Source organism: Urocampus carinirostris, chromosome 6, assembly GCF_059441175.1.
Source record: "Urocampus carinirostris isolate Australia breed hairy pipefish chromosome 6, RoL_Ucar_1.0, whole genome shotgun sequence".
NCBI lineage: Eukaryota > Metazoa > Chordata > Actinopteri > Syngnathiformes > Syngnathidae > Urocampus > Urocampus carinirostris.
Genome location: NC_142354.1, coordinates 11836069 through 11862956, shown reverse-complemented (window position 1 = coordinate 11862956; position 26888 = coordinate 11836069). Strand labels below are relative to the sequence as shown.

Below are 26888 nucleotides of genomic sequence, written 5' to 3'. Positions count from 1 at the left end.
GGGGTCAAATAGTTCATTGTTTCTTTGTATGTATCAATGATTAATGTGGTTTTTCTTGTGCTGTGCCTAATGAAAACAAAGATTTCTAGTTCATTTTTTCAGTGTTGCAGTTTTGCTTTTTCAGTGTGTGTTTTGTCCCCAAATGTTCATTTGGGTGCTTCCCGAGTGTTTTCTATTTTTGTGTGTGCGAAAGAGAGCGAGCAAAGAAACTCAAAACGCCTCCAGGGGGATTTCCTTCCAAAAAGGAAAGCGTTTTCTCCTCCCCCCTCTCTCGCAATCCTTCCCTCCCTCTTTCTCTCTCCCCAACTCCAGTAGAGTCGCCAACTCCATGAGGAAACAACGTGGCTCTCTCACTGTCATGAGGACCTACCTGCACAGATGACAGCCTGGATCATGGCCCGTTTTTTGTTCCCGAGAACCTTCTCCCGAGGGGATTACCGTCCGAGTCTGACTGGAGAGGAACTGGTGTGAAGATGGTAAACGGCCGCCGTCTTTATTTAGGAACTCCTTCGCTCTACTGACCTAGAGAAAGAAAGTATGGTTTGTGGGATTGTTTTGAAAACTTGCGAAAGGGACCCACCCGGGTAAAGGTTTTCTTCACAATTGAGTGAGGGAACAAAGGAGAGTGGTGGAACTTCCTGGAGTCCTTCAAAAGGATTCGTGTGGACGGGGGCTAAATTCTTCAGCGAGTGGAGGGAGTTTTGTTTTCAGTTCGGGGCCAGGGAGGACCAAAGTCCTCAAGCTGCAAAGTTTTTGCCGAGAGGTTGGCGATTTTAAAGGGATGATACGTGATATCCCACCGCTAGATGTCGCTCTATTGTGTAGCGAAACCAAAAAAGGGTGCTAAAAGGAGAAATACAAACTACGGGAGACTCGAAGTGACCAAAGTGCAAGACCGAGTAAAATGAAAAAAAACGAGGAAAACAGTTTAGAAAATAATAAAGGGAAGAAGGGAAAACATTGGAAATGAAAGAAATTGGTAAAACAGAAAAGAAAAAGAGAAGGTAGGAAGCAAAAAAGAGAAAAAAGAAGGAAAAGAGAGAAAAACAGAAAGCAAAAAGAAGCGAAAACAACATCGAAAACAATTAAAAAAGAAGGACGGATGAAAAAGAGAAAATAGAAAATCAAAGGGAAAATGGAAGAAAGGAAAACAGGATAGGGAAGAAAAAAAAGCTAAAGTTTTGGCGTCGGTGAGATACAGCCTCGGCAGGGGTTACTTAAGAGAGTTGTTACATAGCCTAGCTGTAGCAGTAGGCCAGAACTGCAGCTTCGCTTTTGCTTTCTTTCCCGACGCCGCCTCAGTCTCTTCCCGGACCCGATAACATTCCACAGACTACCTGGTGTTGATTGCATTTATTTGCGCTCTTCTGACTTGCCCTAGACATTGATTTAATTGCTGAATTTCTCTATGTAAACAGGCTTCTGAAATACTAGCTGTCGCCATGTTTTGGTGGATATATTGACTTATACGCCCTCCGCGCTGCATGATTGACAGCATACACCAGATTTTCACAGACACACACACACACACACACACACACAATCCCTCTGAACCTGCCCTGGTGATGGCATTTGCTGTGTGCTGTCTGCTGCAGAACACATTGCATTGCATGATGAAATTACGCGAAAAGTAAAACGCAATGCAGTGAGGGAGAACTGTACAAATCATTCAATGTAGAATAAGATAACACTATTACATTAATTCTTCCCGCCGCCTCCAGCAAAAAGAATTATATATATACTCTTATAATAGAAATGAATAAATAGTAATTGAATTTTCCTTTAAATCTGTATATCTTGCAAATGTTGCCATGTAATAAACTGTATTTAAATTTTTTTGTCCTTTTTTTTTTTACAATTTATTGGTGTATTGCTCTTCTTTTTTAATTGTAAACGTTGCAAAAACAAATAAAAAAATAAAAAATAAAATTGAAATACCTCTCTCTCAAACCACAGCAATTATGATACCACCAGTACATAACTTTATTTTTTAAACTATTAATAATAATAATTATTTTTCTTTGCCTCTTTGTTGGTGTTCTATAATGTAATTTTAACAATCGAACATAATAATTCTTATTATAATGACAAAATACAAATAAAATGGGTTAAAATATACAAATAATAATACTAATAAATAAGTTAAAATGAACGAACAATGATAACTATAAATAAAATAAACAAATAAATAAACGAATTAATACACTAGAAATAATAATAAGAATAACTACAAATAAAACAATGAATATTTAAGTAAAACATTAAAATCACTTAAAAAAGAATGAAAAATATATAACAAAAATTCAAATGATACTATTTTACAAATAATAATAGCAATAAAATACATAAGACTACAAAAAAAAAACAAATTAATTTGAAAATAAAAACAAATGAACATTTTAAAAAAAATACTATAAGACAATTATAAAATTAAATTGGACTGTTAAGTTCTTAATCTTGGATTCCCCTAAACTAGTTCTATTCATTCTCCATCAAGTGGCCAGACCTGCCGTCCAGGGCCCCACCATTTAATTGAATTTTGAAAATTCAAAAGGCCATTTTCTTTGGCAAGCTTTCAGAAATTCCGAATGTTCAACGCAGTGAACACAAGACTTCATTTTTTCCCACATTTCCGGGCATTATTTGGACTCATGGCGAGCGATACTAACACGATTACCACATGGACATTTTTCTTGCCGCTTTAACACGTTGAATTAATTTAACAACACATCGATTTTACGCTTAAAACATTCACCAAAATGACCTCTGAGAGGGAATGTTTTTGAAATGACTAACATCATAACCAAATTACAACATGGCAGTCGCCCGCATTTGACTTCCATTGTCTGTCTTGGAATTCAAAGAGTATGCAAAACGACACATTTATTGTAGGAATAAAAAAATAAAGAGAATGCAAAACCATTGCAAAACTCAAACTTGGCAGGATACTGAGAAATTGCAGATCAAATCGCTAGCTTGATAAATAATTCAAGTCAAGTCATGTTCATTTGTGACATCCTTAATCTCAAAGGGCTTCACAGACCACAGATTATTGGAAACTACAGACTATGATGACACCATCCCCTGATCTAAAACCTACATGAGGGCAAGGAAAAACTCAAAATTCTCAAGTCCAGTTATATCTATTTGTCGCCCTTAATTACTAAGAGTCTCAAAGGGCTGCCCAGACCACAGACTATTTCAAGCTACAGACTATTGTGACACCATCCCCTGATCTAAATGAAAAAAAACTAAATAATAAATACAGACATTAAAGAGAACATAAATCTTAAAGGGGATAAAACAGGAAGTAAAGGGAAAAAAATTATAAAATTGTCATGATTACCGATGTGATGCACCTATGCCCGCTCCTTTGGCGCCAACTGCCTCGGACTCTGATCGGCTCCCTGTCCCTATTCAGACCCACTCCTTTCTGTCACCTGTTGTCAGGCCGTCTGCGAACTTCAGTTAACTCTAGGCAAGCCTTTTTCTACCCTGACTCCCACCTGTTTTTTGCTCCCGTCTGTCCGCCGGCTTTAACCCGTTTTCGATCCTGACCACGTCTACTCTTCCATCCCGGCTTTCGACCTCTTTTGTCCCCGAACACGTCTACTCTCCTTTCCTGGCTTACGACTCGTTTCCGACCACGTTTTTGCTCTCCTTTACCGGCTACTGACCCGTTTTTCCCGTCCCAACACCGACACAGTTCCACTTCCGCGTTCAGAGCGAACTGCTTTCCGCGCCCATTAATCACTGGATCATATGTGCAATCCTTTCCCTTCTACCCAATACAACTTGAGAGAAACGCAACACAACGCAAGTGGGTCCTGTGTCCGTTCTGGTCCTGACAAAAACTGGAAAAAAAAGTGAAAGAGAAAAGGGGGAAAACGGAAAGAAATCTTAAAGAGGAAAACAGGAAAAAGAGCCAAAAGGTGAAAAGTGCAAGAAAAAGAAATAGAAAAAAGGGGAAAGAAAGAATAGAGAAAAATCTGTAAATATAAAAAAGAGAAAAACAATAATAAAGGGGAAAGAGGGGAAGGGGAGAAAAAAAATAAGTGAAAAACAAATTGGGAATCGGAAATTGGCAATCGGCAATCCACGATTGACACTCAAACTATTAACCCACGTTTTTATTGTTTGTTTTCCAAACGTCAATGTTCGGCAGCTCACTTCACTTAAAATAACCTCAGCTCAATCTGCTTCCCGTCGGTTTCGATTCCTGCCAAAAATCCTTCCCGAGCGAGCCACGAATAAAACATCTGTTAGAACTTAACCGAAAACTTTTCGAACTGGAAATCGTATTTCTGGTCCGATGAGAAGCGCAAAGAAGAATGGGAGCTGCGGGCCGTCACCCGCCATGTTTGTTGTCTCCATTTCGCAAAAGTGGGTCAAGTGCCTCCACCCGTGCCGAGTGAATGCGTGAGAAACGTTCCCAGTTGGCCGTAAACTTTTCAGCTCTACACTTTGCTTTTTCTTAAAGCGCTACTGTATTATATAGCGACCCCTGGTGGTGTAAAAACTCTTCATTCGTTGGAATAAAACACCATTGATTTAAATAATGGGCAAAAACACATGCGTTTTCTCATAAACGTGATTTATTTAAGACTGGTAGGTTTAGAAATTCACACTGTTATTAAGTAACTTGAAGAAGCTGACATGTTTGCCGGCCATCGTACTATGATGGAAGCCCAAATAGCCATCATGCCAAAATTATAATGTTTGTTTTACATTACAGGATTTTTTTCTCAAAATGAAAAAAAACAATTAAACCTACAGTATCTTTTTAAAAATACTTTTGCAAGAATCCTGTTGTCCTGTTTTATATCGGTTTCAAGTTTCGTCCCCGTCTATTCTTGTCCTGTTTATTATGCTCTCCAGTTTTTGTTCCCGTCTAGTTTGTCCTGTTCAATATCGATATCTTGTTTCATTATCATTCCTGTCTGTCCTGTACTGTCCGGTCTCGACCCCATCTGTCCGATATCTATTCAGGCAATTGGTAGCGTTCTCGTCGGTCTCTGGCTTTCTGTCTTTCCACGCCAGCCCGCTGCCTAACGTGCACAACTCCCCATTTCCCGTAAAATAAAAGGCTTGTGTGAGATACGTCACCCTTTTGGGTCCTGATCCTGTTCTGGTTCTTGACAATTTATCCAGTTACTGTAGTTTTTTATTTTTATTCTATTATTTTTTTTCTAGAAAGAAACTTTTATCCAGTAACCACATGTTTTTACATTTTCAATTATTTCATTAAATATTATTTTTAGCAAGAAACCTGCAATATAAAACAAAAAAATATTGTTTATAAACATTTGTCTTGTTACTGTAGGTTTTTAACTTTTATTTATTTTTAATTTTTTTTTCATTTTTAACAAAAACCATTGTCCAGTTACCAAAGGTTTGTTTTGGTTTTCTTTCTTTCATTTTTAGCAAGAAACTCACAATATAAAACACAAAAATATTGTTCATATCAATTTTTGTCAAGATACCATAGTTGTTTTTTTTTAAATTTATTTTTAAAAATTATTTTAATTTTTAGCAAGAATTCCCCAATACAAAACAAAAAAATATTGTTCAGAAACATTTGGCTAGTTACCATATTTTTTTTATTTAATTATTTATTTATTAGCAGGAAACATTGTCCAGGAACTATAGGTTTGTTATTTTGATATTTATATATTTTTTTTTCTTTTTTAGCAAAAATCCGTCAACACATAACAAAAAAATATTGTTCAAAAACATTTGGCTTGTTACCACAATTTATTTATCTATTTATTTATTTTAGCAGAAAAACATTTTCCAAGTACCATAGTTTTTTTTAGTTTTTTTTATTTATTTATTTATTTTTATTTTAATACTTAGCAAGAATTCTCCAATACAAAACAATAATTAACATTTGGCTGGTTATCATAATGTGTTTATTTATTTTTTAGCAGGAATCATTGTCCAAGTACCATGTTTTTTATTTTTATTTTTGTATAATTTTTACTTTATTTCAATTTTTAGCAAGAATCCTACAATAGAAAACCAAAAAATATTGTTTATAAACATTTGGCTGGTTACCATAATTTATTCATTTATTTTTTAGAAAGGAAACATTGTCCAAGTACCATAGGTTTTTAATTTTTATGTTTCTTTATTTTTTAAATTCTATTTCAATTGTTAGTAAAAATCCTCCAATATAAAACAAAAAATATTGTTTATGAACATCTGGCCAGTTACCACAATTTATTTCTTTATTCATTTATTTTTTAGCGGGTGAAATTACATCTGAACCCTTTGGTTTTACATGTGGTGTTCCACAGGGGTCAGTACTTGGTCCCCTTCCTTTCAGCATTTTCATGCTTCCGTTAGGTAATATTATTCGCAAAAATAATATCAGTTTCCATTGCTACGCAGGTGACACTCAACCTGCCACATTGTGTCATAGTTTTTCTCTTCTTTTCTTTTTTAGCAAGAATCCTGCAATATCCAACAAAAAAAAAATGTTCATAAACATATATCCAGGTACCTGTACATTTTTAAAAAAATATAAATTTGAGTCTGTTTTAGGAACAATCCCGCAATATAAAACAAATAAAAATGTTTATAAACATTGAACCAGTTATCAGAAATGATGATTTTTCCCGTTTCTGTCGAAAATAGCACAAATCAACCCCGAAAAAAGTTCTTTTTCTCAGTGTGTTTCAGTTAATTGAGATAGAGGCGACTTCTTTTAAGTTTCCCTGCCACAAAAATCCAATTTGCAGCCGAACATCTCTATCTTGTTTGCATGAAGTGCTCGGCACATTCCAGCGCGGCCTCCACTCTGCCCACTTTTGCCCTCTTTGCATGTGATTCACTCTTTTCGCCTTTGTGTCCGCTGAACGATTTAACATGCCGTTGCGGACAACTATTTGCTCGAAAGCTTCCTGCTCTCTTTTGTCTCGTCCGCAATATAAACCCCTCCCGCTGAGCTTTTGCGGCCTTTGTTTCGACATATTGCCTCCGGCTTTCGGGTCAAACGGGCGGATTTCAGTCCCAATATAAACGAGTCGTCGAAGATCTCCGCCGCCGTCGTTAGCGATAAAAGAGCAAAAGAGGGTTCGAGAATGTAAACTGGCCATGCGGTGATTGCGGAGATTAACTAAATGGACTGGAGCTCTTGTGACTCACGAGGGATTTGCAGATCTCGTCATCCCCCTAGCCCCCTCCCCGAAAAATTTCAGTGAAGAAAGTGACCCCCGGGCTAACGTTAGTTAGCAACATAAACATTGTAGAATGCATGTATGGACAAGCTATGACATGTAAGCAACTCAGCCGTGACCTCAGACGCAGACGGAGTAATAACAAAGTGATGATGGGATATGACGTCCGGGGATGTTGACAAAACAGACAGGCTGCAAAAAAGAGGCACACACAGCAAAAAAGTACCATATTTTACGGACTATAAGGAGCACCCAAAAAAAAACACCAATTGGCCAGGATTTTAAAAGTACCTAACAATCCGGTGCGCTTTACAGTGCCGTGAAAAAGTATTTTCCCCCCTTCCTAATTTTGATGTTTTTTGCATATTTATCACTCACATAGGTTTCAGATCCATCCATTACCTGCACCGCTTAACCTTAATAGGGTCGCGGGGGTGCTGGAGCAGTAGGCAAGGACAGTGTCTGTCACAGGGACAGACAACTCACTTGCTCATTCACACGTAGGGACAATTCGGACCGGTCAATTAAACTGAAACACATGTTTTTGGAATATGGGAGTAAACCGGAGTCCCCAAAGGAAACCCGCTCAAGCACGGGGAGAACATGCAAACTCCACACAGGAAGGTTTGTTCTCATGACCTCAGAACTGTACCGCGCACGCGCTAACCACTGCACTAACGTAGGTTTCAGATCATTAAACCAATTTAATATCACACAGTCATCATCCTTCTGATCGCCTCTTTCTTCCACTCGGTCACTTTACTTCCACATCCTCTCACGTTCAGTGACCCTATAGATAGCATATCACACAGGGACAACACAATACAAAATGCACTTTTGAAATCTATGTGAAAAAGTGTCTTTTACAATGTTCTGGTGGAATTTTGGCAAATGGTATTTGGTAAATGGTCTGCATTTATATAGCGCTTTTCAAGTCAATGAAGACCGCCCAAAGTGCTTTACAATGTGCTTCATACTTACCCATTCACACACACACACACACTCACACGCCCACTCTTCTTTACGAAATTGTTTCAAATCTGCCATCTTGGAGGGTTTACGAGCATGAACTGCCCAATTAAGGTCAAACCACAGCATCTCAATTGGATTTAAATCTGGACTTTGACCTGGCCTCTCCGGAACCTTCATTCTGTTTTTTTGAGCCACTCAGAGGTGGACTTGCTGGTGTGTTTCGGATCATTGTCCTGCTGCAGAATCCAAAGCATTTGAGTTTGAGGGAACAAACCGATGGTCGGACGTTCTCCTTCAGAATCTTCTTGTTAACACCATAAATCATTGTTCTGTCAAACACAACGACTTGTCCATGTCCTGAGCAGCCCCAGACCATCTCCCTGCCACCACCATGCTTTACTGCTGTCATTGTGTTCTTTCTTTCAAATGCTGTGCCATACGTACACCAGATGCACACCTTCCTAAAAGTGTGTTTTCCAAAAGTCTTGAGGATAATCAAGATGCTGTTTGCCATATGTCAAGTCAAGTCATTTTTATTTGTATAGCCCTAAACCACGAAGAGTCTCAAAGGGCTTCACAGATTATTACACTATATTACACAGACTATTTTTCAGAATATTATTATACATTCCCCTGCTCTGGAGCCGACGGGAAGAGTAGGTTATTCATATGCTATAGAGTAGAAGTGAGTTTTAAGCTTAGATTTAAACATTTCCACTGAGGTTGCAGATCGGATCTCAGGGGGAAGAGCATTCCACAGCACCGGTGCCTGGATGGAGAACGCTCTCGAACCAGCAGAACACTTCTTTGCTCTTGGGATCACCAGAAGACCGGCACTCTCAGAACGTAGGCTTCGGACCGGGACATGGGGGGAAATCAGATCTGAAAGATAAGAGGGAGCAAGTCCATGTATGATTTTGTATAATACTAAGAGAACCTTGAAATCACATCTAAGGCTAACTGGGAGCCAATGCAGGTTACCCAAAATCGGTGTGATGTGATCAGACTTTTTTGTCCTAGTTAAAAGCCTCGCTGCGGCATTTTGTACCAGCTGAAGAGACTTGATTCTAGATTTCGGGAGACCAGAGAGTAGTGCATTACAGTAATCGAGACGGGAGGTAACAAACGCATGAATTATAATTTCCGCATCCGACAGAGACAGTATAGAAAGAAATTTTAGCAATGTTACGAAGATGGAAGAAAGCGGTTCTAGTAATTTTCTTTACATGCGTTTCAAAGGATAGATCAGGGTCAAATATGACACCTACATTTTTAACTGAGTCACTCTGTATGATGTGACATTTGTCAATGTTCACAGCAGTTTTTGAGAATAAGTCGCGGCATTTAGATGGACCAATATGTGAGATCACTTTTGGTGTTTTTTAGTGACAGCAGTGTTATCATCCGTAGGAACTCTCCCATTAATGCCATTTCTGGCCAGTGTCTTTGTTAAAGTGGAGTCATGAACACCGACTATAACTGAGCCGAGCGAGGCCTGCAGGTCCTTAGATGTTTTTCCAAGTTTTTTGTAACCTCGTGGATGAGCCGTCTTTACACTCTTGGAATAATCTTAGTTTGACTACCACTCCAGGTTAGGCTTGACACTGTTCACATTTGAAGATAATGGCTCTGACAGTGGTTTGCTGAAGCCCTAGAGCCTTGGGAATGGTTCTGTGACCTTTTCCCGACTGAGAGGTTTCAATAACTTTTTTTCTAATTGATTCTGGAAGTTCTTTGGATCATGCCATGTCAATTATGTTGTTGAGACTTTGTAGCCTACTTCATTTGGTCTAATAGATTCAATTTTAATGATTTCTTTAGGGGGTGCGTGTTGTAGTGCATACGTTACAGTAACTCTTACTCCATTGGCAGACAATGATGCTTATTTGAAGTGTTTTTTTTTTTATCTAGTTTTAATTTGTATAATTTTGTAAAATAAGAAGATTTACACGAAGCAAAATTATATTTTAGCGTTTTGGTTATGCTTTGAAAAGCAATACTGGATTATTATAAAAGGAAAATAGCAAACTATCATATAAACATGCATGCTTAGTCATTTATTTTACATAACATGAGCCTTACCTAAAGGAAGCTGATGTAATAGTCTGCCATCTTGCTACTTACAGGTACCAAAAAAACCTCAAAACAGCTCGGTAAAAAATAAGTAAAATGGTGTGTTTTGTTCACTTTGTGTGTCCGTAGTTTGCATTCTCCCTTTTGTTTATTACCACTTGTATTCGGGTGCACTACACATTAGAGACATCTGGTGGTCAAATAATACATAATGCCCCTTAAAGTCAATTTTAAATATTTTTTTCTATATTAAAATCAGAAGATTCATACTTCAAACAAGAAAAAATATCTTTGCTGATTATGAAATATTTCCTAAAATGCAATTCCTACAATGCACTTTTTTCCTTTTTTGGATGGTAATTTGTCACGAAACAAGGAAAAATGTCTTAAAATAAGAAATGCATTATTTTCGCATGTCGGCTCAGCCATTTTTTACAGTGTTAAAATTATTTACGATTAATAGAAATAAGTCATTTTAGCATGACAGTTACAGTTGTGTGCATTTTAAGAAATATAATCCACCCTATTGAAAAAAAAAAATTCAAATGAGCAATCCTATTTACCATTTGTTTTGAATACAATTTTGCTTATTTTAAGTATACATTTTATTATTTCACTAGAAAAACAAGAACAAATATTTTGAAGCTACAAACTGTTCACTTAAAACAGTGTCTGAAACTCAGGACAAAAAGTTATCGGACACGAGGGCAGACAACTCTGAAAATTTGCCTACCCCATTTTTCACAACTTAAGACGACTCATCGCAAAAAAAAAAAAAAAAAAAAGTTATTGCAAAGTATTAAGGATTGATAATCAGAATGTATAACAGAACAACACTTCAAATTATTTATTATAAATCTACTTATAACATTCATTGCATGTATATAACATTGCTGTTTTCTGTCTGCCATCACTATGTACCTGTATTTACTCATCTTCATTCGTGCAATGTTTGCGTTGCGTCCTCTACTACAAGCCACGTGAACTCCTCTTTCCACGATGCTTTTATGTACGTTTACGTTTTGTAGCGTCATTAATTTTGTTAGCTTCTTTTGAATTTTCTGGGGCAGAGGTCTTGCATTGATTCCTAAACACTAATCCATTTTTTTGTGTTTTCTGTGCATCTACTTTGGAAAATGACATGCAAATGCGCGACCTTATAACGCTCGGGAAAGTCCGGAAGCACGAAGTTATTCGATGCTGGCTTCTGATTGGCTGCAGAGTATGCAAATTGCCAAACGAACCAAAATTAAAGTCATGAATATTTGTATAGTCCTTAATCATAAATTCCGAAATTTCCAAACCAAACGAAGATCTCAAAATAGGAATAAAGATTTAATTTTAATGATTTGAAAAAAAATCTTTCGTTTTTTTTTTTCTCCGGTCGGAGATGTTTTGTAAGTCTTGCGCCCGACATAAAAGATGCACGCCCCGGGCGTCTGGGCAGACTTTATTTCAGACACTGTTTCAAATAAGCAAAACCTATTAGGCGTAAGTGTAAGACTTTATTTTTTGCAGTGAAGTCATTTTATAGCAGATAAAAATATATGTTAAAAAAAGAATAAATAAAAAAAATTAAAGTAGAACTGTCTTTATTGTCATTGATAACAATGCGGTGAACATTGCACTCTAGGATAAACACGTAATAAAGACTTCAAGGAGAAACAAATCGAATGTCAGGATAAATAGAAAAAATATTTTGAAAGTAGGTGAAATAATGTGGTGAGCAAAATACTTCTTCATTGTAACTTGTATTACTTCAGGCGCAGTTGGCAACATTCTCACAATAATGTACAAACTTTTAATTAGGTTTTGATGAACTGTCACTCGAAATAGAGCGGAAATAATCCTGTAGGATGAATCCTAGCCCAACTCATATAATCATCTCAACCTGTAACTGCCTCCTTCGCCCCCTGCTGCTCCGAGTTAGGAGAAAAGGGAGTCACGGTTGTCTTGGAGTGCGATCCATTCTTATTAGCATCGCTAGACAGACACTCCATTCACAGATGACATCTTAAGTCCTTTTACCTGATAAAGAGCCCATCCAAGACTGAATGCCTGCGCTGCTTTTGTTCTGGGACATGCCAAAATGTATCTAATTCTCTTTGATAAGGGTTTTGTATTGATTTGTTTGCTACATTTGTAGTTTCCAGAAATGCTAACACACATATGACCTCAATGGCCTTTCTAAGTAATCGTTTCCTAGGTTTATTTGCTTTACATCCACTCCATTTACTTATCAATTTAACAATATATCTTTTTAAAATTAATATGCTTAAATAGATTAAATATATTGTGGAAAATTTGTGCAAAGACCAAACGAGCCGAGAAATATGTTCCTCATTCCTCCTCAGGGATGTTAACATCTTTAAAGAATTTCCACCACTTTGTTGACATCGTCTGTTCTTAAAGTCACAGTGTGAAACAATTAACCCACTAGAAGTCGATGTAACTTAGAATGGAGCTAAAGCCCGTGCAATGAAGAACTGCAAAATTTGAAAGCCGACTTCCATAATATCTCAAGGGATCAACAAAGTAAAAAACAAACGGTAAATGAACAACTTAACTATTAAAACCAAAAAACAAACCTCGGAAACAAGGATCCGACAGCTTACACTGGTTTACCCCTGCCGCATCATACAGGTGCCCTTGCTTGCTCAGTTCCACGACTACTCCAGTTCTCATCTCATCTCATCTCATTAGCTACACCGCTTATCCTCAGTAGGGTCGCGGGGATGCTGGAGCCCATCCCAGCAATCATCGGGCAGTGGGCAGGGGACACCCTGAACTGGTTGCCAGCCAATCGCAGGGCACACGGGGACAGACAACTCACTCGCTCAGTCACACCTAGGGACAATTTGAACCGGCCAATTCACCTGAAATGCATGTTTTTGGAATGTAGGAGGAAACCGGAGTCCCCGGAGGAAACCCACGCAAGCACGGGGAAACATACAAACTCCGCACAGGAAGTCTGGAGCTGGATTTGAACCCACGCAGGAGGTTCCCATGACATGAACTGTGCCGCACATGCGCTAACCACTGCGTCGCCGTGCTGCCCTACTCCAGTTCTGTCTCTCACAATTTCATTTCTCAATCTATCCAATCTTGTCACTCCTATCATATTCCTCAAACACTTCATCTCAAAAACATTGAATTTCCTTCTTAAATCTGCGTTAAGGAAACATGGATAACTTTGGAAAAAGGAGATGGCAGTATGGACAGTGAAAAATGGATGTGGAAAATCAAAATGACCCGACCGCATGTGGCGATCAAAATATCTTTTTAAAAGGTGCAGAATAGTAGGGAACAGGTGTGTGGTGTCCCACAGGTGTGTGCTGTTCCTTGGTTCCCACAACCTTTAGGGTGAATCTGCTTTCGTAACCTTAAGTTGTAATAAAAATAAAGGGCTCAGAGGCACTTTTGGACAAATAGGAATGTTTGATTCTTGAGGATTATTGCACAGTCCTCTTCTGTTCTCCTTGCAAGTTTAAAATCCATTGATATCCTCTCTCCTTATATTACGTGTCTACAAAACTATACCATTTCATTGTAATTATGCATTTCCAATCGTATTTATTGCGTTTCCAGCCTACAAGGCGCACTCGACTATAAGGCACACCAACACATTGCTGGCAAATTCTTTTTAGGTGCGCCTTATAGTCCCTAAAGTACAGTGAATGATCAAATATATGAAGCAAAAAAAGGAATCCCAAATGCATACAAAAACGCAGTAAATATATTCAAACATGATCGTGCCACACACACATAATCTGTTGGTGAAATGTTACGCTATGGGCCAGGTCTCTATAGAGAATTTCAAACAAAGCAGGCAACTCCCTCGGCTTCCTGGAACATTAGAAAAAAAGCCCACGCTCAGTAAATCAGTGTAGTGATGCTCTCTTAAGCGCCGACATCACTCGCGAGAACCACCCACGACGTTCAGCTCGGCCTGAAACGTGTCAAGTTCTCAACTCCTTTGTTTGAAAAGGAACTTGACCCAAGGCGGAACTTATTATTAAAGACCCACCCACCCCACGGATCCACCTTTAGAACTGAAAATATCAAACCAAATACTATTTAAAACCTTGACGAGTGGGGAACAAAAAATCTTAAAGCTTCTGAGCATACTTTATTCATCCAAATAAAACCACTATTAATTCAAATAATAACCTGTCACGGACCAGGAACGGAGACGGGACCCAATTGCGTTCGTTTTGCTCAGCTTTATTTAGAAGGAGGAAAGGGCTTGCACCCACAATCCAGTGATCGTCGGTCACGGGTAACAGATCGCTGGGAACGCGGAAGTGGCACTTCGTGTCGAGCGAAGGCAATGTCGAGACCGAGGGAAAAACAGGTCGATGACCGGGACGGAGGAGCAAAAACATAAACGGGTCCAGAAAATAGGCCGGCAATGGGAATTAGACAGAAACCAGGGCAGGATAGAGTCAGGAGTCACAAAAGCTTGCCTAACGTGTAGAGTAGGTTCGCAGACGATCCGACAAATATTGACAGGAAGGCGGGGGTTTAAGAAAGAGGAAGCAACCAATCAGCGTCCGCAGCTGTTGGCGCCGACGGAGCAGACTCAGGTGCCCCGCATCAGTAATCATGACATAAGCAAAGATTCATCTCATAAATATGCTTTTTTTAGAGACTTGAAGGTTTAAAAATGTTTAATGATATTAAACATTTTGAAGACATTTTTGGGTGCCATATTACTACTACGGAAGCCTGAATGACAATTTCGCAAAGGAAGCTTGTCGAGGTGGTGCTAACTGCACACAGCTGAGCCCTAACATTTTATGGTTGGCGAGTACCATGGTTCACCCAGCGTCCACATTTTCCCACAGTTTCATTCTCTAGCCACTGTTTTTAGCCCAACGCTTTACCAATTCTGGTTTGCTCTTGCAGTCTTTTTGGTAGCGTCTCCTGATAGCCTGTTTACACCACTTCTGACCATCTCCAGCTATATTTTACCTGCTCTAAGAGTATCAGATTATTCCAGATAGTTCTACCCATTCAGCCCATGACTTCATGATCTTCTTTAATAAGAAGATTCAACGCATACGGGAAGTGATTTCTAAAGACCATGTAAATACGTCCCATATTAAAGGTCCCAAAATTATAGATGCGTGACATGGTGGCTGTCCGGGAATTTTTTTCCCGATGTAGTGATCTGTCACTTGATAATCTTACACAGTTGGCGAGTACGGCCAAACTGACTAATTGCCTGTTTGACCCGCTTCCGGGTTCGCTGATTAAAGGTCTTTTCGGGTCCTTGGACCTTCAGTTCTAAATATTATAAACATATTCCTCTCCTCAGGTGTAGTTCCAGCGGCTTTTAAGTCCGCTGTTATTAATCCTACACTGAAACGACCCAGCCTTGATCCAGCAAGCTTATGTAATTGTAGACCTGTGTCAAACCTACCGTTTCTTTCTAAAGTACTTGAAAAGGTTGTGGCGCAGCAGCCGAATGATCTTATATCTGAGAAAAATCTTTTTGAATCCATGCAATCGGGATTCAGTGCTAATCACTCTACTGCGACAGCCCTGGTTAAGGTAACCAATGATCCTCTACTGGAAATGGACTGCGGCGCTTCATCACTGTTGCTGCTGCTGGTCCTTAGTGCTGCATTTGACACTGTGGACCATAAAATCTTGCAAGAAAAATGGATTGGTCTCTCAGGAACCATCCTCTTATGGTTCAGATCCAACCACTCAGATAGGACGCATTGTGTTAAATATGATGAAATGACATCTGAACCCTTTAGTGTTACATGTGGTGTTCCGCAGGGGTCAGTACTTGGTGCCCTTCCTTTCAGCATTTTCATGATTCCATAAGGTAATATTATTTGCAAAAATAATATCAGTTTCCATTGCTACTCAGGTGACACTCAATCATATATTCCGATTGGAGGAACCTTCCACATTAAACTGTGGAAATTTGGAGGCCTGCTTTACTGAGATTCGATCTGCAACCTCAGGGGAACTGTTTAAATCGAGGCTTAAAACACGCTTCTATTCTATAGGTTATGAATGACCTAGGTTTTACGTTGACAATATATATTATTTGTTATTGCAACATCCGTTTCAGCCTGGACATCCTGGAAGGGGGATTATCTCATGTGCGGACCCTTCTCAAGGTTTCTTTATTTACCTCATGTAGAGGTTTTGAGTTTTTCCTTGCCCTCATGTGGGTTTTAGATCAGGCGATGGTCTCATAATAGTCTGTAGTTTGCAATAATCTGTGGTCTGTGCAGCCCTTTGAGACTCTTTGTGATTAAGGGCTATACAAATTAATATTACTTGACTTGACTCTCAAGATTGCTCTTATCTCATGGTATCAAAAGTTTTATTTCTTGTTTTTGACTGCAATTCATCAAAAACATATGAAATTGTGCTTTCGAAATTTGTCTTTGGGCTTCTGTAGCGTGTCTTCTTCGAAAGCATACGCCTCAGCTCTATTCTAAGCTACATTGACCTTTAGTGGTGAATTATTACACACTGTCACTTCAAGCCTCTTTCTTGTTTGAATAGCCGTGACGTCAATATTAAACGAATACAGTAGAGTTTCAAACATCTGCGACGCATTAGAGTTCCAGACTCGGAGGTATTTCGCTCTCCTTCAGAGAATCTATTGTTACAGATGTGTGCACAAAAATGGAAGCATTCTTTTGGACTTAGAAGAGATCCTGTTAATTTGACAAATGCACGGCACATGCAAGCCTAACCCGGGATGAAAATCATCCACCTCAGTTCCTGGCGTGGCGTGAATACCCGACACGGTCACACTGCCATCAATCGAGGCCCGAGCGGTGTGAGGTCTTTGAAGCTGCGGGACCCTGTTTATTCTGAGTCAGGCCCTGGTCTTGGTGTGGCCGTCGGGCTGAATGGGAACGGGGATAAAAACAAGTTTCTTTGAGGGCCCTTGGAGATTCACACAGCAAGGAACTGGGAACCCACCACATGAATTGTAGACACGATGTTAAAAGCAGTTCGGCTCTGTTTGAATCCTGAATATATGTCGCCAGTCATACATTTTAATATCGTGATTGAATTTGAGAACATCTTTTACCATTGACCAATTTTTCTTTACTGTTCTTTTCCCACTTCTTGCACAGAACCCAGAATCTCTGGATTCGTCGATACAGAGTGCCCTTTCGGCCCTCTACCCGCCCTTTGAAGCCACGGCACCCATCGTCCTCAGCCAGCTCTTTCGTACCATAGAGGAACGTTACCGCGGCGATGCCTTGCACTGCCTACTGGATTTCCTTATCCCATCCAAACACCTGCTGGAAAGCGTACAGCAGGCTGCATGTGTAAGTAAGAATAGTTTCTACATTCATGTTTCCATTATCACAAGATAATTACGGTAGACCCCTAGGATACGACATTAATCCGTTCTGAGGTGGGGCTTGTAAAATTGCCATATAGCCGTGGATACAAGCCTATGGTAATTAGATATTGTGTCGCAAACCCTTTGTAGCCCAGATAAAACACGTTAAAACAATAGTAAGCCAAAAAGGTCAATCATTATGTTCGGGTTCAGGCTGGGCCGGACTTCTCTTTTGCAAACTTTTTTTCTTTTTCTTAATTGTCCACACGCCATTGTTCCTCTTTTTTTGGCATAAAAATTAATTTATTGTTTATTTCATACAAACATTATGACCTGGCGTTGCTGGGCTTTGGAGGAGTTGGCCAACCTCCCGAGTTCTCAGAAACAAAATATGAAAACCCGGGTTCGCTTCGGGCTTGGTCCCTCAAATCAAGTTAATTGGTCGGGCCTAGGCGTGTTTGAATTTATTACCTGCAGGCCAGTCCGACTATATTTATTCAGGCCTGATCTTACCTTTATAAGGCTGGTATCCCACTGGGTCTGCTGTATATTTTAGTATGCTAATCCAAGACGTTACTCTAAATGTCCATGTTTGTAAAGCAAATGATGCTCTTAGTCCTAAGTTTGCTTTCATTTTCCAGGCTGGATACTCAGATGTAGTTTTCCGCTGCGAGGGCTGGCCCCTCTGCCTCCACGACAAAACAGTGGTCCAGTTAGCACCCGTCAACCCCTTGCTGCTGCGACCTGGAGACTTTTATCTCCAGGTGGAACCTTTCGGCAACCAGGCGGCTCGCATCGTCCTCAAAAGCCTTCTAGAAGCCGGATGTCGGGAAGTGGAGGAGACACCCATACCAGAGACCTCGTACTCGTGCCTTTTCACCTCGGAATGGCTGCAGGAAGTCAACGATGGACGCCAGGGGACTCCTTTGTCTCGCTGTTTGCTCTGCACTGACCAAGGAGTCATCAAGTTACCGTGGGCAGAGGTTGCCATCCCGGAGTTTTTGGACAAGCCTAAGGTTACGACCACTCATCAGGTAGCTCTTCCTGAGCCGGTTCTCACGTCGGTTCCATGCACTTACGGTGCATCCACTCTCCCACTGGAGGCACGGGTTCTTCCATTAAAAGATAGGATGTCCGCATCGCTAAGACCTGTCGACTCCACATCAAAACTCCTCCGATTGGAACACTATCAAAGAATCCCAAAATCCTATTCCAAACCCCTCATCAAACCTGTGGGTTGGGTGTCCCCGAACACATGGGACAGCCACCTGGAAATTGAAGGTGATTACGTAGACTTGGTAGATCTTGCAAAAGGGAAAGAGTTCCACACCAAAGAAGTGGGTCTTTTAAACCCAAATCCTGTTTTGATCAAACCGATCAGACCTGCACCATCAGCGCCACCAGGGGGCAGTATTTTCTGCGGAAAAACCCTTCAGTTTGCAGAGGACATCTCAGAGGAAGAGCTTAAATGCAGGTTTAGGGAGTCTTACCTAGCAGCACTGAAAAACCCTGTTCCCTCCGAAAAATGTAGCACCAACCTTGGGGTGGTGGACGAACTTGACCTTAATGAAGACTCAGAGAAAAGCAACACGCTTGGACAGCTTTGCAACCACTACAACACATCCCAGTCAGGCAACGACTTCTGCCAAGAAAAGTCCCCTACCAGCCCTCAACCAAAGGACATTCTAAGGGAATCCCCCTTCATTTCAACAGCAACCCCGGTCTTAAATCATAAAATTAAAAACAAACATCTTTCCCAGTATGAGCACGCCGAACAACCCGGGAAACTTCTAGAAATACGCGATGACCCAGACAAGAAATCTCAGCAGATAGTAGACATTGTTAAGTCATCCGGCAAGCAAAAATCCAAAGTGAGGTCTCTGTCAACAGTTTCGGACACTCCTAAGGGGAGTCCGCTTTTCTACAAACTCAATAACAGGAGCCATAGTGATATTTGCCCAGAGACCGTTAGCAGCGTGATGCAGTGCACAGGAGCCAACGTGCCACGGGAGGTGGCCCCAAAACTGGAACGAATGAAGTTCTACAAAAAAGGTAACTGAAATTCTTTCCGTTTCAGATTTTCCGTTCAGTAGTATGATATCGTCCCTGGTAGATTTGGTGTTATTTTTATGCCGTTTTCAATTTACAGTGTGGAATAAGTTGTTTAACCGCTCTATGACAAAATTTCCCACCAATATCTTTGACATCAAACTATATTTGCGTGCCCCAAAAATTAAAAGAGAAGCTTTTCTTGTCAATTTTTATTGGTTTTTACACATGTTCAGTGTATTTCTGTGTCAAACAGTGTGCCATCTATTGGGGAAATAAATTTGGGTATTCCAGAAAAAGGGGAAATCTATTAATGTTATCAGTACACATTTTGGTTTTACTAAAATATACCCCTGAAATACAGCGTCCTTGCACTGAGACGTTTTAACTTTACAGTGTGGAATAAGATGTTTTTAAACCCCTAATTAAGGCATTTCCCACACTATCTAGTCAAGATCTACTCCATTTTATGAATTCAGATATGCGTGCGTGTGTGTTCGTATGTAGCTTCTAGGCTCCGATACAGCTGAACTGATTTTCATGAAAATTTACACAGTAATACTTTAGACTTCTGGGTGTGTCTTTAGCAAGGTTTTGTGACAAGTCATCCCCAATAAATCCCAACAAAATGTATAAACATCTCCTTTCGTCTATAAGTGGCTGGAGCTGCATGCTGTCATACTGCTCTTTGGCACTCCCTAGTGGCTCCCTGGAACTTTTTCAACAAACCATGGCTCCAACAACTTTGCACAAGTAGAATGCCTGGCAACGCCAAGCACAGCAGCGGCGGAGCCATTATGTTTGTATGAAATAAACAAAGAGTTATTTTGTATGTGTCACGGTTGCCATGGCACCCAATTGGCCCCGCCCATCTGTCACGGTTGCCATGGCGCCCAATTGGCCCTGCTAGTGTGGCAGCTTCTTGACAGATTGGCTCCCTGTCAGTATTTAAACTCTGTCCTGTCAGTCCCCTTTTTTCGGTCCGTCTGCGAATATCCGTTTGTACACGGCAAGCCCTTTTTCGCCTGTCCTGTGTTTTTGCTCCTCTTTTTCTCCCGCTACGATCTGTTTGATCTCGACTACGTCTGCTCTCCCGTCCCAAATTACAACCTGTTTTAATCTCGACCACGTCTGTTCTCCCGCCCCGAATAACGATCCGTTTTTGATCTCAAACACGTCTAATCTCCTCTCCTGGCTTTCGACTTTTTTCCGGTCCCGACACCTCCATCGCTCGCCACGGAAGTCCCACTTCCGTGTCTGAGCAACCTACTCCCCGCGACGAGCGATCTCCGGATCGTGTGTGCACTCCTTTCCCTTCTTTCCAATAAAACTGTGAAAAACGTTACGTGAGTGGATCCTGTCTCCATTCTGGTCCTGACAGTATGCCTGAAAACGTAAAAAACAAAAATCACACTCTGCGGTGTTCGTGCGTATGTAGTTAAATCTTTAAGATGCCTGCCTGAAATGCTGTTTTGCTATTGGTATGCGTCACAGCATCATGAAAATGCTGATTTGCTATTGGCTGAATCACCCACAACAACACCTTTATCTCTCTTTGTTCGGTTCAGAATTTTGTGAACTTTGTAAAGACTTTGCGAGTCAGTGATCCAAAACTGTATTGTTTTGTTCCCGTATTCATTTGCTATGGGTGATGACGGGAAATAGCAATTTAAAACGGGGAGGTTCTGCTGTTTGGATGTTCTGCAATTTACAGTGCAGGCAGACGCCCCGGCACGCCTAAAGAACCCTTCCATGTCCCTTGAGCTTTGACGAGATGCTTGGCCAGATCTTGACCGGAGATAGAGCATGTCGTGGGTTATTAAGGTAGCAAAGGCAGAAAGCACACACATGGCCTTGTTTGGCCCAAAGGAGAGCCCAATTAAGATTCTTGATATCAAAGGCTGGTTTTGGAGCTGGACCGTGACGGTATTTACCTTCAGCGAGCCCGTGCAGATGTTTAAAACTGTACACACAGCAGTGCAGGTGTCACATTGAGTTGAATTGGACTTTCAAAGAGTTCCGATTGTTGTTATTGCTTGCGGCGGTAGATGTCTTACCGTTAGGGGTTTGCGGACTCTCCCCTTGGGCTTTTAGTGGATTTGCTCCGGATATGCCAGATTTCCTCCCACATTCCAAAAGCATGCATGTGAGGTTAATGGAAGAACCGCAACTGGTCATGTGAGTGTCGGTCTGTATCATTTTTGAGGTTCCAGCTTGCCCACAAGCCGAATGAGGTCAAAGGCTAAAAGCATGGACAGATGGACAGCAGTGGTAGTGCTAAACAGTAAAACCGTAAAGAAGTTGTGGACCTATCGGGGTACATAAATACACTCCAAAGCAGGGGTCGGCAAACTACATCCCGTTAGGCCATTTAACCCAGCCAGACAATGAAATATACAGTAGACCACTCGAGGTTATGGTTATTAGCTAATGTGTTCCAAACTCCTCGTTGCCCAAATAAAAACTTTAAAATAACAAACTTGAATTTGGTGTGACGTGACATGGGCTGGTCGAGTGGAGTAGCAGGTGGATGCAAAGGAGGAAAGAGATGGAGAATGAGGATTTAAAATGAAACAGATTTTAAAACGTCCACTTTACGAGGATTATCATTCCCTTAGAATGTTTTATTAATATTAAAATCCTTTTAAAAGTGTTATTAAATTATGTCATTATTACATGAAAATTAATATTAACATATTGATATTCGGAAAGCAATTGATTTTTGAATACAAATATTTTTTTCTTTATAACGGAATTAAACTATGACCAAATAAAAATTGTATTTTATTCTTTTATTCCACAATTGGTATATTTTTTCTGAAAAATAACATTCAAAATTAACAAAATTATTCGATATGGCACGTTGTAGGTATGTTTTCCTTCCTAAATCTATATTTTCTGTATTTTACTTAAAAATAAATGAAAATATAAAAATAAATAAGCAACATAATCTGCCAACTGAACAAGAACATTTGAATTCAGAATCTTTATTGTCATTGTCGAAAAGACCAACGGCATTTAGTGTGGAGCATCCATTCATCCTATAACTTGGAGATAATGGAAAATTTTCAGAATATCCAGAATAAATATCCATAAAAACCCCAAACCCATAAATAACCCAATGTAAACATTGAAAGTGCGGACATGGTACCATCTAATCTCAACAGCAGCATGTCAGTTGAAAAGATGATTATTGTATACTTTTTTTTCCGTTTTCCTTCTCTAGTTCTTTCTGTATTTTCTCCTATCTTAAAAGCTAAAGGAACACCACCATACAAAATAGTTCAATAAATCAGCTCAATAATTGTTAATCACATTAAAAAAATAATTATTCGTAAAATGTTTTCAATAATAACTTAAAAAAATCTGTCTATATATATATTGTGATGATGACTGATTAATTTCACCTGTGCCCGCTCGTTTGGCACCAGCCGCTGCTGGCTTCCTGGTTGGTTACCTGTCCTACTTAAGCTCTGTCCTTTCACTCGCTTGTGGTCAGCCCGACAGCGAACCTCTGTTTCTACAAGACAAGCACTTTGACCCTGACTCCCGTCAGTCACGCTTTTTGCACCCGTTTCCCACCCGTCCGTTCCTGATTTCCCCGTTTGTCTCTGGCTACGACCCGTTTTTTGACCCCGACCACGTTTTGCTCTCCCGTCCCGGCTATCGACCTGTTTTTTTCCGTCCTCGACACTATCCCCCGCTCCGGAAGATCCACTTCCGCATTTGGAATGCGTTCCGATTCTGTTAGCGGCTTTCTTCCCGCGTCCCTCCTCTTTATCTCAATAAACTTGTAAGAAACGTTACGCGATTGGGTTTACCCTTTGTTCTGGTCGTGACATATATATCTTATTTCCTGTTGGTCAATGTGGAAAGAGCCATGTTGGACCCCAAAAACAAAACAAGAAAATGTCTGGAGCTGCAAAAAATTAAAAGCCTTTTTATAAGCATTTTCAGGAAGGAAACACATATTGTATCTATCTTAATTTATTGAAAATTTTAAGAATGTGTGTGTCCAGTTTGCCCTACAGAACCCATATATTTTTCCATAATCAAACATTTTTGAAAAAGTTCCAAGAAGCCACTAGAGAGCGCCAAAGAGCGACATGCAGCTCCAGAGCTGCTGGTTGCGAACCCCTGATTAGGAGTACTTGGCTGTTGAAATATTTTACAAGGGGGTACACCCTTTTAAACCAACGTTTAACAGCATCAAATATAAGCTCCATTCACAATTGTCTTAAGACTGCCTGAAAAGCCAATCGGATCTTTTAGTTCCTTTACAACCTCAAGTGACCCGGAATGGAAACTTCCCCGAAGGATTGATGTACGGTCGTGAAACTGCGACTTAAAACAACATATTTGTGTTGATATACAGGTGGAAGTGAAACCCCTTCCGCTTGGGACGGACCACACCCAAGACTCCACAACTCCAAAACAGAAGACAAAACCGTCTCCCATGTCCCGACTGACCACTCAATGGTGACTTTGTCTCCTCAAAGCCTCAGGTCTTCTTTCCGAAGCGTCAGCGCTTTGCTTGAACTGGCTGTCATTTGTCTACCAGGTACTTTGACAAAATAAGTAATTACAATTGAATAGCTTCTCGTACAGTATGTAGGAGAGAACAGGGTTTGTACAGTTTTCATGGCCAAAATACAAGCACTCGTTAAAGACTTTCAAACCATTAAAAGAAGAAATCCAGATCTTGAGTAAATCCTAAATATATTTGTGGATTTGAATGTGTAAATAGTTTTGAGACATATCTCTTCCCATAAAGGTGATGAGTAAAATACTGTATGTATCTTAGATTTTCAGTTGCAGGAGGTTCTTTCCATTAATATTTAACACTAGGAAACGGTACCTTCATTATTTTGCATGACCCAAAATATATGTCCTTAATTGGTACAAAGTCTTTGCAAATATAAACATTTCATAGTGGCCTGTTTAGGTGTAGCAAATACCTGTCCTCATGGACGCAACCTGTAGGGGGCGTTGACGCTTCATAGGACAATGCCAGACAAACTAATACCAGCTGCCGTTAATCACAAAGGAAGAAGAAATGCAATAGCAAAGCATCACTTGTTGAGAAACATGGCAATAATTTCGAGCACTTCATTCAAAATGCAAGCACTTTTCATTCCTTGAAAACATAAACATCAAAATTCAAGGATTTCAAGCACCCGTATGAACCCTGTGGGATGCATAATAGCTGTTTTTTCCTACCAATAACTGATCAAATTCTGCTACTGGTGACCGATAGCGACGCCGATAGCTACAGTAATATATACATAAATATATATATTTTTAACAGCATGCTGCCAAACATTGAAAATCATATTTCAGAATGTATAATAGATAGATAGATGGATACTTTATTCATCCCCGTAGGGAAATACACACTTCCAGCAGTATCCTTGTGTTGAAAATAAAACAATAATAAGGAATATACATACATACATAAATACCCAATGTAATGCGTTGATATAGAGTATTTAAATAGTGCTACATGAAATACACACTGTAATGAAAATAGGTTAATATGCAAATGTGTGGGTATGGTTTAATGTGGGCTTTTACTCCCCCGGATGGATTTAAAGAGCCTCATGGCATGAGGAAGAAATTATCTCCTCAGTCTGTCCGTGGAAGATGACTGTGACAGCAGTCTGTCACTGAAGGTGCTCTTCCGTTTGGAGATGATGCTGTGTAGTAGTAGTGATGAATTGTCCATGATTGACCGCAGCTTATTCGGTGCCCGTATCTCAGCTATAGTTGTCAGGCTGTCCATCTCTGTGCCCACAACAGAGCGCGCTTTCCTCACCAGTTTATTAAGACGAGAGGCATCCTTCTTCTTGGCGCTGCCTCCCCAACACGCTGCCGCACAGAAGAGGGCGCTTGCCACAACAGTCTCATAGAACATTTGCAGGAGCTTTTTGCTTTCTTCCAGAATGGTCCTGTATTTGGCTAAACCAATCTTCCCATCAATTTTAACCATCTTCCCTGTCCCTGCTGAAGAAAAGCAGGCCCAAACCATGATGCTGCCACCACCATGTTCGACTGTGGGCATGGTATGTTGAGGGTGATGAGCTGTGCTGCTTCTACGCCATACATGACGTCTTCCATCGTTACCAAAAAGTTCGATTTTGGTTTCATCTGACCAGAGCACCTTCTTCCACATGTTTGGTGTGTCTCCCAGGTGGCTTATGGCAAACTTCAAATGACACCTTTTATGGATATTTTTTTAAGAAATGGCTTCCTTCCTTCCACACTTCCATAAAGGCCGGATTTGTGCAGTATGCGACTAATTGTTGTCCTATGGACAAATCCTCCCACCTTGGCTGTAGAACTCTGCAGTTCATCCAGAGTGATCATGGGCCTCTTAACTGCATCTCTGATCAGTTTTCTCCTTGTGTGAGCTGAAAGTTTAGGGGGGTGGCCCGATCTTGGTAGATTTCCGTGGTCTGATATTCATTCTATTTAAATATTATTGCTTGCACGGTGCTTCTTGGGATGTTTAAAGCTTGGGAAATCTTTTTGTATCCAAATTCAGTTTTAAACTTCTCCACATCAGTATCTCGGACCTAACTGGTGTGTTCCTCGTTCTTCATGATGTTCTCTGCGTTTTTAACAGACCTCTGAGACTATCACAATGCCAGTGCATTTATACAGAGACTCAATTACACATTTTTGAAGTCTGAAATGTGGCAAAAGGTCACAAAGTTCAAGGGGACCAAATAGTTTCGCAAGCCACTGTATAGGTTAAAGTTACCCTGGCTACCGTGGGAATGTATGCACCCTCGACATGAATCATATTTGAATTTGCTCACTTCCAGGCAGCCGTGACAAGACCGGTCGTGCAGTGGTGGAGATTCACGGCGACAAGGATTGGACCTCTCCTCTTCTATCAGCTCAGAATCTCTGCGAGTTGCTGCTTTATCTCCACTCCATACCCAGGTGCTGCACACACAATCATATAATGGTGTCAAATATTGAGTGAAATACTAATACTACACAACTGACCTTTAGTATTGCGGTGTTTGTGAAATGATAAAACAATCTTTGCAACCGTTTCTATTAAAGTCGATATCCCACGAGCGACCCCTCCATTGTTATTACGATTCAATCCAGGGGACAAAAAACTATCAAGAATCTCAGTTGATATTTATTTTATTTCCCGAATTTACCTCAAGTAGATTTCTGAGGAAACAAACGTCGGTATTATTTTGTTTTTTTAAAGGTTATAACCATTACGGCCACAAGAGGGCAGTAAAAATTAATGATTTAAT

General features: G+C 40.2%; 1 protein-coding gene across 2 annotated transcripts in view; it reads left to right on the top strand.

Annotated features, from left to right (window-relative positions):
- Positions 1–306: 306 nt before the first annotated feature.
- The window catches only part of quob (quattro b), a 46557-nt gene continuing 19975 nt past the window's right edge, over positions 307–26888 (top strand). For both annotated transcript variants that reach the window (XM_088337887.1, XM_088337888.1), the window contains exons 1-5: positions 307–476; positions 17345–17542; positions 18201–19611; positions 23984–24169; positions 26436–26556. In XM_088337887.1, coding sequence (XP_088194013.1) covers positions 474–476; positions 17345–17542; positions 18201–19611; positions 23984–24169; positions 26436–26556 — 1919 coding nt within the window. In that variant the 5' untranslated portion in view covers positions 307–473. The remainder of the gene's footprint in view (positions 477–17344; positions 17543–18200; positions 19612–23983; positions 24170–26435; positions 26557–26888) is intronic.